A 17,591-nucleotide genomic window follows, 5' to 3' on the forward strand; every position below is an offset into this window, starting at 1 on the left:
TTTGATCCAAGCTCCCTTCTTTAGGTAGATTTTGCAAGATCCAAGCTTAAATTCAAGTTTTTTTGGCACAAGGGGAAAATCTTGAGTGTTTTCCCAAGTTTCCCACTTCACGGAAAAGAAAAAATGGGGAGAGGGCCGAAATTTTGAAATGAGAACACTTGGTTTCCCATTTAAGCATGTTTTATAAAGGCTTGTTCAACCCAAAGGGTCGAAACCAATGACTTTTAAAAGTCATAGGCTATATGGTATCGGAGTCATGGGATACTGTCGAAATGTGGAAAATTTCGACAGTATCACTCGAGTTCTTAAACCATGGCTGGTGGCAATGATGGTGGACAATCTTATGTAGGGATGCATGTCACAGAAGAGGTTGCATTTACATATGCAACCCAAGATACTGATCATGGTACTCGCCCACAACCAAAGTCTTATAGTAAGAAGGTAAGCATTCCCACAATCCAAGTGATAGTAATATGCTGATGAGGAGAATGGAGTCAATGAGCATTAATTTGGATCACGCTAGTGCCTCAGCTGGACATAGACAATATGTATCTTTAGGTGCTTTTTCAGGCTATGAATATGGGGTTAATGCAAGACCAACATTAGCCACTCCAAAGCAATACACTAGAATCTACCATGAATGGGAGTCCCACTACCATAATTATTTTGACTACGGTCAATACTATGCCTATGTTCGACATGTGCACAACATTACCTTAGTAGCTCCTATTAAAAAAGAAGCTCCTAAAAATTAATATGAACCATCACAACACTCTTCATGGCACTCATCAGAATGGCAATGGTAGGCAATAGAAAAAAAAAAAACAATGTAAGAAACCTCATCCTTTTGAACAATTTCAATTGAATACACGTTTCTCTCAATATGATACTCTCAAGTCTCAATTTTATTGTTTATGCACGATACATGTTATATATAGATTTTTTTTTACTTTTTTATAAGCAAAAGTGAATTTATGTGTATATCTTTAGCGTATCTCTGGTACTATATGATACCCTCTAATACATATCTTAAATTTTGCCAACTGATACGGCAATCGATACCAATACCGATATTCTAATCCTTGGTGATTTTCCCACGAGTTCAAACCACCACCACCACCAACAACAACAACAAGCTTAGCCTTATCCCAACTAAATTGTGTCGGCTACATGGATAAATACAAAACAAAATTAGAAAAGTCCAAACAGAAAAGGGTGAAGGAAGAGGTGGAAAGATGAGAGATGAGAAAGAAAGATGAGAATAAGAGGAAAGAGGCACAACCCATTAGTTGGAAAAATCTCAATTAAATGGGGTCGGCTACATGGATCCTTGCCCTCTAATAGGTTCTATCCAAGGTCATACTTGGGACAAGACCGAGACTATGTATGTTATTCCTCACCACTTCGCCTATGGTCATTTTAGGCCTACCCCTAGCTCTTTTGGCTCCTTCAATCTAAATCAAAGCACTCCTCTTTACTAGGGCGTCTTTAGGCCTCCTTTGAACATGACCATACCACCTCAAACCACTTTCGCGGAGCTCGTCGTTGATCAAGGCAACTCCTAAAATAACTCTAATATGCCAATTCCTTACTTTATCCTTCCTAGTTTTTCCGCACATCCATCTTAACATCCTCATCTTAGTCACACATAACTTCTCTATATGACTCTTCTTAACTACCCAACGTTCCGCCCCATATATCATAACTGGACGCACAACAGTCTTATAGAATTTTTTTCCCTTGAGCTTTAGAGGGATACACCAGTCACACAAGACTTCGAACGCACCTCTCCACTTCAATCCATCCCACTTTTAATTCTCTGTCACTTTTATTTATGGTTGACCCTAGATATATAAACTAGTCACTTAGTGGAATATCTATCTCCTCAATTTTCACCATTTCATTATTAGAGTGGCTAAAGTTACACTTCACATACTCCATCTTCGATCTACTAATCTTAAAACCTAATAATTCCAATTTTTATCTCTATAGCTCCAACTTTGTGTTAATACCTGATTTAGTCGTATCCACCAAAACAATGTCATTTGTGAAGAGCATACACCAAGGGACCTCGTCTAGATGCTCTAAGTTAACTCATCCATGATAAGCGCAAACAAATAGGGGCTTAAAGCAGATACTTGATGTAACCCAATCATAATTGGGAATTCCTTGCCTTGACCTCCCACAGATCTCAAATCTCAAACATTGATTGTGAGTTAGATAATATAAGGTTAAAACTTCAATATGAAAACAGATAAAAAGTTCACATAGATTGAAAGTAAACGAGGCAGCGTTCCATTTATTCAGTACTAGATAGGAAGGAAGTATTGAAACCTTTCTATCATTGTATTGCTCACAGTCATGTAGCGGCTGGTATCCTTTGAGTTCCTTTCGACTGGAGGAAGCAAAACACAGCTCATAATTAATAGCTAATTAAAATGTAGAATGTCAACATTTATTGCTACAAACCAAAAATTAAACATAAACAGCTCCATAGCATGAGATAAATGTGAGTCCATAACTAGATACACTTTGAGTGATTATACATTCATACCTCAATGATGTATCTAGCATATTGGCGCTAACTAGAGTCACAAGGAGCGCAACCTACATTAACCAATTTGGAGATATAAATTAATATTCTCACCAAAAATAAATGGAAATGTCACACATCTTAAAAGGAAAGAACAAGATAAGAAATAAAACCAAAAAAAAAAAATATCCAGGTGGAGAGATTAAAGTGGATTACAAAAGGCTATGTAAGAAAGCACTCAGACATTTACTATCTACATCAATAATTTCTCTTCTGATGAGTTTCTGTAAGCCTAAGCTGGCTACGTTCAGAAATCCAATGAAAACAGAACCCATTGTTCAAAAACTCACCGAAACTTCGCTAATTTCGATATGTCCGAGACGGAACAGGAGGCAAAACCCAGAATCAGCACTGTTTCGCTGAAATTTCGCTCAGTTCAGTAAAAAAAATGCACTGTTTCATCGACATTTTGGTCATCTCGTTTCGTTCATTTCAGTCATTTTGGCCATTCCCCCACCCCCACCCAAATCCCCACCGAAATGGCCTGGCGAAAAACATGGAAAAAACACTGTTTGGCCAAAATTTCGATATTTTAGTAAATTTGGATTGACCAAAATGGATAAATGAAACAAGTTTTTGAACCTTGCCAGAATCACAGTGACAGGTTTAGAAACAGGGATTCAAGAGATCTATAATAACAGATAATCCAATGTTCTGGTTTAATCAAAAAGCTGGTTGAAGGTCAATTATATGGAGAAGAAGGGTTTCCCAATCTGATGGACAGATCTGAAGAATCCGATAACAGAAAGTTCATAGTACTATGTTACTGAAACAGCAAGCAGAAACCAGAACTTGAAAACAGAATTGAGAAACTAAGTTGAGTGACATCAAGCTGGAAATAGGATTTTCAGATCAGTTCAAAGATGAGATTTTCTGAAAAAGCAGGGCACTTCCGAACACAAATTGAAAGCTTAATGTGAAATCAGATTTGAATTCCAGCGGTTAAAAGTTGATCAATGGATTCCTGGTTGTAATATGAATTCAAGAAACTTGAAGAAAATCTGGGTTTTTGCATAGATCAGAAACAGAACATTAATGAAAGTTTACACAAGAGGATAGCATTTTCAAACCATTAACTATTAACTAGTTACAGATTTAGCAACTATAAGATACAAATAAAAGAAAAGTTCTGTTACTTGGAATCGATGGAAGAATCATTGGAGGAGAAGGATAAGAATTAAGCATCCCAACTAGTCCTCCACTTTAAACCCACCAGCCATTATTGGCATCCTACCAATGGTTTGCTGCATCTCATAACAATTTCTGAATCTCACAGAAATAAGTGGCAAAAGCCAATATTTCTCTCCTACTGCTTATTATCAGGCAAATGAAGATTCTTTTGAACATAAGATGAGTGGGTCAGAAGGCATCAGTGAACGTCAACAATATGGGAGACGAGATCCTGTATAAACCAGTGACTCCAATCAACCCTGTGAAGCTCAAACACCAGGTAAAAAGAAATTCTTCTATTTAGATTCTTCAGATATGTCATCAATGGTGGGTCTGGGTTTGTGACATTTTTGAGTCTTCCAGAAACTGACAGGAAAGGGAAAAAAAAAACTCCAAACTGCAGAACTAATCAACCAGAAAAAAGAGACAGAAAAAGCAGATGCAAGCAGCAGCTATTAAATGGTCAAAACAGCTCAATATCATGGTCACAGAAATGTACAGTATATGGAGAAAGGAATATGAAACTCCGCTCTCTAACTCCATGTTGACACGTATGCGGGATCAAAACATAATGGCCAAAGCATATGTGACCATTGCTCGGTCCAAGAATGATCTGGGTCACTACAAATCCCTGATGGAACACATTAAAGAAGCCAGCATGTCCTATATCCAGTGCACCTGATCGAGCTAAAGCAGTGGGTCGTGTTTTATCTCTGGCAAAGAACCAATTATATGACTCTTCTGTAGTAGCAAGGAGGTTAAGAGTCATGCTGCGTCCACGAGCGTAATATAAATCAGCTGAAGGGGAAAAGTGCATTCTTGATACAGCTTGCTGCAAAAACGGTTCCCAAGCCACTGCATTGTCTCCCATTACAGCTTACAACTGACCATTTCTTGCCGGATCGTGGAAGTGAAGTTGTAAACAAAGACAAGCTTGAAGATCCCCCTCTATACCATTATGCTATTTTCTCTGACAATGTACTCGTCACATCTGTCGTAGTCAATTCTACAGTGTTGCATACAAAGGAACCAGAGAAGCATGTGTTTCATATAGTCACTGATAAACTGATGCCAAGTCAAGAACATTGATGATTTCAAGTGGCTCAATTCTTCTTACTTTCGGGTCTACGCCAACTTGAATCTGCAAGAACCAAAGAATTTTATTTCAAGGCTAATCATCCATCCACCCTTTCTGCTGGTTCTGATAATCTCAAATATAGAAACCCCATATACTTGTCGATGCTGAACCATCTAAGGTTCTACCTTCCTGAAGTTTACCCCAAGCTAGATAAGATCCTCTTTCTGGATGATGATATTGTAGTTCAGAAAGATTTGGGGCCTCTTAGGTCTATTGACCTGCAAGGAATGGTGAATGGAGCAGTGGAGACTTGTAAGAGAGCTTCCATCAGTTTGACGAGTATCTCAACTTCTCTAACCCAAAGATCTCTCAAAATTTTGATCGAAATGCAGGTGGGTGGACATTTGGAATGAATAACTTTGACTTGAAGGAGTGTAAAATCGAGATATCACTGGAAAATATCACCATTAGCAAGGCATGGTAAGGAGGCTGTCATTCTTCTGTTTTGGCCTTTTACTTTCCTTTTCTACCTTCTTACATGGCAGATTTTTCTTGATCATTTGCATCCTCATATGGATGACAAAATTCGTGAATACTATGAAATGAGCCTCATAGAAACAGGTTCTGTCTATCGAAATAATTCGAATTCCATAATAGAATTTCATAATCTTCAAAAAAAAAAAAAAAAAAAAAAAAAACTCACGGATTAGAAAAAGGAGAATCTAACTCTCTTCCTGATTTTCTAAACCATGAATTTTTGCAAGGACGTGAAAAAGAAAGCGATTGTCCGTAGTTTCTCTGGAATTAGCCCTTTATCGTCTTAAACTCGGACTCTCTCTCAAACCCTTCAATCATCTCCTTCTCCTATCCGTTCACATTCTCCTTCCTATTGACCAAAAACTCCTAAAGAATTGGTAAGAATGTGACATGCCCATAATGAGCACAAGCCTCTCAATTTATAACAAAGTAAAACCCTAAAGGAGGCTTAAGGGTCTATTTGGATAATATCCCTAAAATCCATTATTACAATATAACTCATTATTCAACATTCCCCCTCACGTTTGTGCTTGGATATCAAACATACCCAACTTGCACAAAATAAAATAAAAAGATTTACTACTAAGACCTTTTGTAAGAATATCTGCTAACTTATCTTCATTTCTCACAAAAGAATGCATATAAGCCTTGCTCCAACTTCTCCTTGATGAAGTATCTATCAATCTCCACGTGTTTGGTACTATCATGATGAACTGGATTGTGTATAATGTTGATGGCTGGCTTATTGTCACAGTATAACAACATTGCACATGAATGGACATACCCAAATTATAGAGGAGACCCTGTAACCAAAGTAACTCACATATACCATGGGCCATCGCCCAATACTCAGCTTTTGCACTTGATTGAGCCACAACTGACTGCTTTTTATTGCGCCACGTAAGCAGGTTGCCACCAACAAATGTACAGTAGCCAGTAATTGAATGACGATTGTCTAGAGTACCTACCCAATCAAAATTAGTATATGTCTCGTCCCTCATGTGACCTGAAGGAGAGAATAAGATGCCATTGCCTAGGGCAGTCTTCAAGAACCGAAGAATATAGTACACAACTTCCATATAAGAGGAATGGGGATCATGCATGTACTGACTCATCAAACTGACTCATGAGCTACATCTAGTCTAGTGTGAGATAGGTAGATGAGTCTTCCAACCAGCCTTTGATACTGACCTTTATCAACAGGTTCACCTTCCTTGCTTTTAAGATGGGAGTTGACGTCAATAAGAGTATCTAAGGGCTTACATCCTAACATATCAGTCTCAGAGAGGAGGTTCAAAGTAGATTTCCTTTGGGAGAGAATGACACCCTTGGTAGATTGTGCCACCTCAATTCTAAGAAAGTATTTCAGCCTTCCAAGTTCCTTGATCTCAAGATCCTTACCACGATAGGTCTTGATGCATCATTACCAGTAACAATAATATCATCCACATATACTATCAGCACAGTAATCTGATCATTCACTCTTTTAATGAACAAAGTGTGATCGATATTACTTTGAGTGAAACCAACTGCTGTCATGGCCTTGTGGAACCGACCAAACCGTGCCTTAGGTGATTGCTTCAATCCATACAGAGCTCTCTTCAGTCTACACACCTTGCCTTAGGCACTGAAGTAGAGTAGCCTGGTGGAATGTCCATATACACTTCATCTGCCAGCTCTCTAAGAAGAAATGCATTCTTGATAGCCAGTTGTTGTAGCTCCCAACCTCGGTTCATTGCACAAGAGATTAGAACTCTAACTGCGTTCTTCTTGGAAACAGCAACAAAGGTCTCCTAGTAATCGATCCCATATGTCTTAAGTTAATCCCTTGACAACCACCCTTGCTTTGTATCCACAATCCCATCAGTGCTGTGTTTAACTGTGAACACCCATTTGCAACCAACTGGTCGCTTTTGAAGTGGAAGAGGAATCAAGTCCCATGTGTCATTTTTGTGAAGCATTCTCATCTCCTCATTCATTGCCTCCTTCCATTTAGGTTCAGCATTTACCTCCTAGCAGGTATGAGGAATGGAAACAAAGGACGAGGAAGACAAAAGCACGATATGATTAGCTTTTCTATGAGCACTAGGAACATCAAGAGACACAGAAGTGAGTGGGAAAGAGATACCTAGGAGAATAGATTAGGGATCAGAGGGCAATTGAGTAGTAGTGGTAGTGTGAGTAGTGGTGTCAGGACCTCTTTTCTTACAAGAGAAAACTTGTACCACTAGACCATCCTGTGTTTTCTTCTGAACCTATGGCTCCCCCTGAATGGGAACCTCTTCCTAGTAGTTGTCTCTCATGTATCCCTCTGAGTTTCATCCCTCTCATCCATAGGGAGAAGTAAAGGACCATTAAATGAAGGAATCTATGGAACCTCTTCACTACTAGAAGACTCCGCCTGAAGAGGTGAGCAATAGACCTCTGTCTCACAAAAGATCACATCCATGGGAACAAAGCCTCCGAGAAGGAGGATGATAACATATGTATCATTTATCAGTACAAGAGTAGCCAACGAAAGTGCACCTAAAACCCCTAGGGTCAAGCTTGCCAAGAACCTGGTTATTATGAACAAAGTAAATAGTGCCAAATACCTTAGGCCGAACAACAAAAGTATGTGACCTAGATAACATCTCAATAAGGCACCTAAAACCCAACATTCGTGAGGGCATCCTATTAATGAGATAAGAAGCAATGAGGACAGCCTCACTCCAATAAGGGGCAAGCAGCTGCATCTCAAACACCAAAGAGCAAGCAACCTCATGCAAGTGTCTATTCTTACGCTTTGCCACCCCATTCTGCTTTAGGGCAATAACACAACTCATCTGATGAATGATCTCATGATCAACCAAATAGGATTGAAATGAACCATCCATATATTCTCTGCCATCCTGACCATGCAATGGAATTTGCGGAAGCACTTAACCACCTCACTCTTATAATGCAATAAATAAATCCAAGCAGCATGAGTATTGCAATCAATAGAAGTGACAAACCATCTATATCCAGATACAAAGACAGCGGGCACGGCCTCAAGCATCAAAGTGAATTATAGCAAAAGGAATAGTACTTCTATTATCAAAAGCACGATACACATTTTGAGTTTGTTTCACGAAAACACATGCATCACAAATAAACTTGTTCTGAATATAATGTTTAATTAAAGCAGAAAACAATCTAGATAAAGTTCCACATGGGGAGTGACCCACACGACGATGCTAACTCAGGAGCTCGGAGAGTGCCAAATCTAAAGTATGAAGTGCCCTTAAAGGTCCAGTGTCCAAGTCATAGAGACTACCACTCATTCTACCATTGTCAATCGCTGCCCTCGTCACCAAGTCCTGAAACACATAGTGAGTAGGAAAGGTGACCTTATAGTTCAAATCTTTAGTAATACTACCAATTGATAATAAATTAGAAGAAAACTAAAGAATACGAAGAACAGAGGGTAGAGACATAGTGGGAGAGCACCTAATCGAACCCATTCCAGCAATAGAGGATAGGGAACCATCAGCTACCTGAACCTTGATGTTACCTGAGGAAGGACAATATGTAGAAAAAAATGTGGGCAACCTCGGTCATGTGATCAGTACCCCCAAAGTCAAGTATCCAAACCTGGGAAGCAAAAGATGCAATAAGACCACAAAAGATAGTACCTGACTGGGTAGAATGACAGGCAGTAATGGTTGGCAGACAGGAAGCAATAGCTGCAGCAACAGCAGTAGAGGATCCCATCTGAGTCATCATAAGACGTAGCATAGTCATCTCGTCATTAGAGAAGGAGGAACCTATAGGACTTAAGCAATCAATGTTATTAGCAGATTCAGAATAATTTGCTTGAGACTGAGAGGACTTTCCACGACCTTGATTATGCCCACGTATATTAGCAGGTCGCCCATGGAGCTTCCAACAAGTCTCTTCAGTGTGGCACTCCTTCCACAGTAGTCACATTTAACAACAAATTTGTCAGTGGAGGGAGGAGCAGGGGTCCTAGCATTAGAAACAGTAGAACCTTGTGTAGACAATAAGGCAAAGCGATCCTGATACATCTAAGATCAACGATTCTCTTCTGCGTGGATCAATGAAAAATCTTGTTCAAGACTAAGGAAGGGGTCACGATGAAGGACATTGGCCCTAATTTGATCAAATTCCACATTCAAACTACCAAAAAATCATAGACACGAAGCCTCTCCCCACACTTCTTAAAGCATACAACATCAACATCACAAACAATCTAATATGTCTCATAGTAATCAATCTCATTCCACATACGACACAGTTCAGAATAATATTGGGATACTGTGAGTTCCTTCTGGGTAGCCCTATAAAGCTTTTTTTCTCAATTCAAAGCATTGGGTACTAACACCCACTTGAGAATACATTCCCTTCACAGCCTTCCAGATACGGGCAGCAATATCAAGCAATAGTGGGGTAATAGAATTTATAAGGTAGGACATTACCATGCAGTTGGCAACGTCCCACTTGTCCTGAGGAGAACCAGTAAAGTAGGGCGAGTGGAAGTACCTGTACAATATCCGGCATAGTCACGGCCAATAATAGACAGGTAGTAGGAGCGGGACCAAATCAAATAGTTGCTCCCATCCAACTTGATGGAGCTAACTAGGAAGGTAGGGTAATCGCCATTAGAGCCACAAGTCCCACCATCCCCAAAGGCTGATGTCCCAGAGTCTTCAGTCACCATGGTTGTTAATCTCAACAATCACAAGGAAAGGCACCAGTCCATATCTAATCATGCATAGGGATCTAGATCAAAAACATGACCCAAAAAGGGCCCCGAATGGGAGAACACTCACCACCGAGGGAGAGCCCCTAAAGAGGGCAAAGGGGAGGGCTGCGAGGCACTAAAGAGAGAACCTCGAAGAAAGAGAGCCGCAGGAGAGAGAGGCAGCGCTAGGGAGGCACGAGTTGCAATGGTGCTAGGGAGGCACAAGTCGCAGCGATGGTGGCTAGGGAGGTGGTGGCTGCAGTAGCGCTAGGATGGGGATGGTGGCGAAGGAGGCTCTAGGTGATTTGCATAATAAGGGAAGAGAGAAAGAGGGGCGGCGATGGTGATAGTTAGGGTTAAGATTCAGGTTTCTTAAAGGAGGAGAAGGGGAGAAAAGGTTTCCACTCTGACCTACTCTGATATCATGAAGAATTGGGAAGAATGTGACTTGTGCCAATAATGAGCACAAGCCTCTCAATTTACCATAAAGTAAAACCCTAAAGTGGGCTTAAGGGTCCGTTTGGATAATACCTCTAAAACCCATTATTATAATATAACTCATTATTCAACAATTCCTTTCCTTAAATCTTCTTCTATTGTCCTTATTCCCGCTAGCCAAGTTCATCTTCGAAAAACTCCTGAAATAGATGCAATATATCTCAAATCATTTGCATCCTCATACAGATGACAAATTGAATACTATGAAAAGATCCTCGTTGACACAGGATCTATTGTCATTACTCATAACTATCAGAATAATTCGAATTCCATAATAGCATTTTCCAAATTTCAGATTCTAGAGATTATCTCTTATGGAGATTGGGGTCTTGATCCATTAAGAACTAGAGTTAGTTCTGATGCAAGAGGACTTAAAGTCCACACATTCCATTTTTATGACTTTATTAAAAAGCATGGGATCAGGTTTTAATTATCAAAACCCAATGGAAGCTCATAGCTGGTTTATCCAATTTCGTCTTCAATCCTCAAAGGATCCCCCCAATTGTTTGACCACGGGTCCTACATTTGGGGTCCTATACATGATATTCTACCAGTTACTCTTAAAGAGTCCTTTTGTCAAATTTAAAAGGTTTAATCAAACCTTTGAAGAAAGAGACTTATATGTCCAATTGTATATTCTCTATGAAATTCCTTGGATTATGAGGTAGACTCATACTGTCCTAGAAGATGATATTTCTTGAGATTATATTCCCTTTGCTTTATAGACAATTTTTTGTCAAATGGTGGGATAAATTCTCAATCTCCTATTTAATACCTTCTGCTTTAACTCTTAAACGAGTATATTGTTCTTCTCTTGAAGAAGCATCCTCATCTCAGGATGACCCATCCAAGCTTAAATCTCTCCTCTCCACTTTCAAAAGGTAACATCCTCCCTTGTCTTCTATAGAGATCCACCAGCACATTATGTCAGCTATTTTGGACGAGGATGATGCCCGTGACGACTTTGCCACCACAGAAGGAAATATGGTGGACATTGATGATTGTTATCTATGATTCATGTACAATCGCCGGCCTATTTTTGGCTTCGTAGAAGAGACAGCCAACTATTCAGAATATGTGTCTCTTCTCTCCATCAATAACTTTCGGTGAACTTCATCAAGTTTTAAATCAGTATTAGTCTTGGTGCCCTTGGTCACATGTCCTATCACTGTTGGTGGACCTAATATAGTGGAAAACCAGGATCAACGTTTGGTAGCCCTAAGGAAGTGTGAAGTCTGTCGGTGGACTTAATTGAGTTTGCAGTGCAGAAAGCTATATAAACGTCACCTATGTTCCTTGGAAACCATCTGTAGAAATATCTTATGTATTGTTTCAGTTGTGTTCATGTGTGAGAATATTTAAAGTGTTACTCAGAGTGTGTTAGATTCTTTGAATTATCATAAAAAGACTTTCATTAGTGTGTTTTTTCTTCTCTCCTCATCCCACCTTTCGAGTCCCAAGCTACTGGGGTTGATGTGGAGTCTGAAACTATTTGGTCACGGTCCAGTGATGATGATGATGATGATGATGATGATGATGGTGCAAGACCTGGTGGTGGTGGTAGTAGTGGACACCGTGGTGCTGGTGCTAATGCTAGTGATGGTGGTGATGGGGATGGTGATGGTGATGGTGATGGTGATGGTGATGGTGATGGTGATGATGAGATGCGTGAGAGGTACCATTACACTAAACCGGAGCAAGAAACAATGTGGTTCACAAGAGAGACTCAGTTCACTCATGCCACATAGAACATGGACCACGGTGCACATTCCCCCAAACCCTACAAGAGAGGCTCACGTCACCGATTCATAGCTGGTGGAGAGGAGTAGGATAGCATGGACTCCATAGACATCTCTATTAGGAGCTTGATTGACACTCTAGGAGGCTTAAGCATGAAAAGTGGTATTCATGGGGAACAGTTGTATGCATCGTCAATTATATATGGCACAAGGACAACCAATTCAGACTATAGTCATTATAGTCAATTTGGTCAGTTTGGACACCCACAAGCCAGGCTCTTTCCCCTCTGCCACTAAGTATAAGGGTCAATCACACTCCCACATTAGGTCAAGTTTTGTGGATAGCATCTTCTAGGTTTTAGCCCCCCATCCATACATGTGGGTGCAGGTTCATGTGTGTCAAGCACCAACCAACAGCTGTGGATCCCATTCCAGCTCATTTAGTTTTAGAGATATCTACCTAAGGATTAGGTATCTCTAGTATGTCGGCGATGACATTTATAGGGCTGTTGTGGCAGAGTTTGAGTATTACTTCCTTCATACTATGACATGGCCAGCCTTTGTGAATCAATCAGAGCAAAACATGCTTCGACATCAGCATCAACAATATGGAGGCTATGATGATATGGCCCAACGCTCATTTCAGTACTAAGAGTCTTGGTCTCTAGGATGGAGTCTAATGTCTAGTTGTCTACTATATCAGTATATCTATGTTAGTTATTACTAGTATGTACTTTATGCAGCAATCTTGTTACTTATTATTTTGCTTACTATATGTCATTTCAAATTTTCAATGTATGTGACTCATCAATCATCAATAGTAATTAGAAATGATGTCTTTTATATTCTACTGATTATGTTGTGTCAGAATGATGATTGTGGAAGGTGGATTAAGGAATATATCATACTAGATAAAGGGTTCGAAGAGTCGCCGACTACTTACATAGGGTAAAAAGTCAAAATACCATTTTCAGTTTGAGTTTTAAAAAACTGATGTTCCCATTGTGTTTAGAATGCCTAAAATAGGGTAAATACACAATTTCATGGGCTACAAAGGTCATATGCCCACCGAGATCAACCAGCAAGTTGAATGCCAAAAAAATACAAGATCTCGGTGAGATCTCGCCAAATCTCGTTTTTTTTGGATGGCAAGATGGGTGGCGAGAGAGAGATCTTAAACCTTGGTTTGAATATGCAAGTTTTATTTATATTTTTCTAAGTTGTTACTTTTCTGCTTCTACAAACAGAATTATTGTTCACATACTATTTAGATTACGGTTCACGTTCATTTCTGAAGAATTTTGGTCTGCTATTCCTTATAGATCCTGGTATATGAGCCCAACATTAGTATTACATTGATAGCTAATCTTCTTTTCCTTTTGTGTTTCTATGTTATGTTGATTTCTACTCACTCTAGTTAATCCTAGAGTAGGTAAAAGAATTTTCAAAACCCATATGGTTATAAACAACACCACTACATCTAGCAAATGATGCTAACTCCTACAGTCACTTCAACATACAAGGAACAGTATATGAATAATTATCTTTTACTTGAGGGTTTGAGAACATCATTCTTAACAGCCTCTGTTATCAAACCACTAGGAGAGTAAGGTCAACAATTATCCTTAGGCAAGACCACAATCTTGAACAATTGCAAAATTGGCAATGGAACATCATTGTCCACCAAAACTCCAGGATCAATAATTATGCATTATTGGATATCAATATAGGGGTCCTTTGTACTTCAATGATTAACATTGGCCTCAGCGTTCTTTGGTGATTTTCCTTAGCCAAAGAAAGGATACATGGCAAAAATAATTGGTAAATTTCTATCATATAGTAGTACAACATTGGTGAATAAAATTTCAATAATAATGCAATAGTGGTTAAACAAGTACCCACAAAAATGAATGGAGGGGACTCTCTAATATCATGTATCCCACAAGAATTGGAAAATAATCAACGGGTGCAGTCTGTTACATTTACTTATAAAAAGTATGTAGCTTCAAAAAATAAAGAAATTGTAGATCATGGATAATTCATAGGATCAACTCCACTGGAACCCTTTACATAACATCATTGCCTACATTTCCAACAATCACTAATGATATGACAATCAGATGGAGAAAATGAGAAAATTGACAAAAGCAACAACAGTGAAACGGACTTCCCAGCGGAGGGATAAGGGGTGGGGGAGAGAGTGAGAAAATACCAAAGCAAGAGTGTTAGTGCTGGAGTAAAGCCCTGGAGGCAGCGCCATGGAAGCTTCGGGAGGGCTAAATAAGGGTGTCAATCGATTCAGTTTCAGTTATTTGGTTCGATTTTGCCTCAGCTTCAAGATACAAAATGCATTAACCATAACCTGCTGAACCAAACACAGGGACCTGTTTTCAAAACCCCAAAACCGAACCGCCTAGTTTTCAGTTTGGTTTGTACCAGGTTTCATATTTGGTTTAGTCCTATTTTAGCATTCATGAATCACCCACAAAGACATTTCACCAATGATATAGAAGATTGAGCATCCAAATCCTCCAACCACTAATACAGATTTTGTCTTTGGTAAACCTGTTAGACTGTACTTAAAATCAACTATAAATACTAAGAAGGCTGGGATGATTGATGCAGTCCAATTGTCCAATTGGGATCTCAGTCTCCAACTGTTGCTTCTCCACTTTCATAAGTCTTGAGGTGCAGTCTACACTGAACAAGAAAGAAAATACAGTCAAGTCCCCACAGGTAATGTAAGTCTATGCAAAATAATTTTTAGGAAAAAAAATTCTCAACTCTGAGACATAAACTCATTATGGACGTATTTGAAAAATGGGCCAATTTTCATGTGAACCCATCAAATTCACAATAGAATTTTGGTGATTTTGGGTAACGAAAATTAAGAAGCACAACACATACATGTATAAAAAAATTCCTAGTAAGTTGAATTTACAAATCAAGATCTTTCCAGTGTTTTGTTAAGTTGCAGCAAAATCTATCATAAAGAGAATATCTCCGTCCCTCAAATTTTCTGAAACTGTCCCATTTCAAGGGCTATTCCATCTATCCATTATTCAAACGAATCCATGGCAGATGTGTATGGACTGATGCAGCTTCATGTTCATTTTGTAATCCTCAATAATTTAATCAAATCCAAACAAATAGCTATATAGAAAAGTTACAAAACTCAGATTGGTGGGAACCATGCGATATAAATTTCAGAGAAATGTAAGAAACCTGGGACTCAATAACGGCTACTTCTCGCTGAAACGCTCCGGCACACCATCCCCTCCCCCATCTCTGGCAGCGTCGATCTAGGGACTCTCCGACCCAGGTAGGTATACCCCTGACCTTCCCCTTCTCTTCTCTCTTCTCCCTCTCCCTCTCCCTCTCCCTCTCCCTCTCTCGCGCTCTCTATCTCTCTCTCTCTCTCGATACAACTTTCTCACGGTCTTCTCTTTCTGGCCTCGCTCCCTCCTTTTCTTTCCCCCTTCATCACCGACTATCACGCCTTCACCATCCCCGATTTTCTATCCTATTCTTGTGAAGCGAAAATCACAGAAAGCGTCTCTTCACTCCCCACGATTGCCTACCTTCTGGCGAAAAACAGTAAATAAATAAAAAAGACTTTATATAGATTTATTGTCTTGCATGCAATACTTGGGCCCGTTTGACAGCGTTTAAGAAACACGTTTGTCAAGAAACGGCAGAACACATAAACGGCATAACACAAAAACGGCAAAAATGGAACAAAAAGCATTTGATAAAATTGTTTTATTTCACTTATTTTCAGAAATTAAAATTGAAATTTTCACCTATTTATGGTTAAAGAAATTGAACTTGTTTCGCCGTTTATAGAAACGACTCATGGCCATTCTTTCGCTGGTTACTATCGACTTCCAGAAACATAACTTATCAAACACCTTTAATTCCGTTTCTGTTTCTAGAAACGGAAATTTATGTTTCTGTTGTTTCTTGAAATAGAAACGGCATAAACGTTATCAAATGAGCCCTTGGTGTTTCACACATTGTAAGCGGATTGTTGGTCATGTGCTTTTCTTTATATTCTAAGAATCCTTGTTTATTGTACTAAGTTTCAATCCTTACCTATATTATTTTGCTTTCTTTCTTATTATATATATTTAGTTCTTTTTTTATGCGTCAAGTAGACAGCCGGTACCATATTATACTCAGTCAATCCACCATTTGCATGGATCCCCATATTTCTTGATTGTATTTTATCCTTTTCTGTGTCCTAAGTCTTTTTTTCCTATTGTTAGGACATCCCACGCAAACAACACATGGCATCGACCTACTTTGCAACATGTACAAGAGAGTATTAGGAGGATTCGATGTGCTTCCTGAAACATTGGTTCACTAACGAGCAAGAGTTTGAGTTGATAGATGTCATGAGAAGGAGAATGATTAACATTGCCTGTATGCAAGAGACTATATGGAAAGTGATGAAAGCTAAGATGTTAGACGAATTTAAACTATGGTATGTTGGAGATCAAAGTGGTTGAGGTGGAGTTGACATAGTGGTGGATAAAGATTTGAAGAACGATGTGGTAGATGTTAAAAGAGTGGAAAATATGATCTTATCCTTAAAGCTGGTGTTAGACAAAGAGGTGGTCAACATTATTAGCCTCTATGTTCCCCAAACAGGATCAGATGAGAGTTGCAAGCTACAATTTTGGGAACACTTGGATGAATTGATGCATAGCTTTGAACCAGAGGAAAAAATTATTATGGGAAGGGATCTAAACAAACACATTGGTAAAGAAATGAGAGGTTATGTTGAGGTGCATGGAGGTTATGGAGTTGGGGAGAGGAATGAGGAGAGAACCTTAGTTTTGGACTTCACAACCGCCTACGACCTATCCATTGCTAATACTATTTTCGCTAAAAAAGAAGAACACTTAATTACTTAGTGGATAGCATTTCAGTCAAATATACTTCTTCCCCACTAGAAGGTCTGACCGATGGATGTGTAAGGATTATAAGGTCATCCCTAGGGAGAGTTTAACCTCTCAACATAAATTGTTGATCTTGGACTTATGCCTCCGTGTATTGAAGAAGGAACAAGGAAACATGTTTGCTCGAAAGTTAGGTGGTGGATATTGAAAGGTGAGGCAGTAGGGTCTTTCATAGATAATGTGGTGAAGAATAGGAAGTGGGATTGTGAAGGGGACACCAACACGATGTGAAATGAAATGACAGATTGCATTAAGAAAGTTGTTAAGGAGGTTATAGGGGTGTCTA

The 17,591-nt window shown here is 39.2% G+C and overlaps 1 protein-coding gene and 1 pseudogene across 3 annotated transcripts in view; one reads left to right on the forward strand and one right to left on the reverse strand.

The window, feature by feature from the left end:
* LOC122083977 (probable galacturonosyltransferase 3) overlaps positions 1-15,922 on the reverse strand; it is a 30,169-nt gene extending 14,247 nt beyond the window's left edge. Inside the window, exons 1-5 of one of the 3 annotated variants that reach the window (XM_042651939.1) lie at positions 9,035-9,615; positions 8,850-8,913; positions 8,588-8,719; positions 2,555-2,607; positions 2,335-2,395 (exon numbers count right to left, since the gene is read on the reverse strand). In XM_042651939.1, coding sequence (XP_042507873.1) covers positions 2,335-2,395; positions 2,555-2,574 — 81 coding nt within the window. In that variant the 5' untranslated portion in view covers positions 2,575-2,607; positions 8,588-8,719; positions 8,850-8,913; positions 9,035-9,615. Of the gene's footprint in view, positions 1-2,334; positions 2,396-2,554; positions 2,608-8,587; positions 8,720-8,849; positions 8,914-9,034; positions 9,616-14,553; positions 15,042-15,566 lie in introns of those variants that run through there. The other 2 variants (XM_042651938.1, XM_042651937.1) reach the window with 2 other exon arrangements.
* Positions 3,987-5,312, forward strand: LOC122083446 (annotated as a pseudogene).
* Positions 15,923-17,591: the final 1,669 nt, after the last annotated feature.

Source organism: Macadamia integrifolia, chromosome 7, assembly GCF_013358625.1.
Source record: "Macadamia integrifolia cultivar HAES 741 chromosome 7, SCU_Mint_v3, whole genome shotgun sequence".
Taxonomy (NCBI): Eukaryota; Viridiplantae; Streptophyta; class Magnoliopsida; order Proteales; family Proteaceae; genus Macadamia; species Macadamia integrifolia.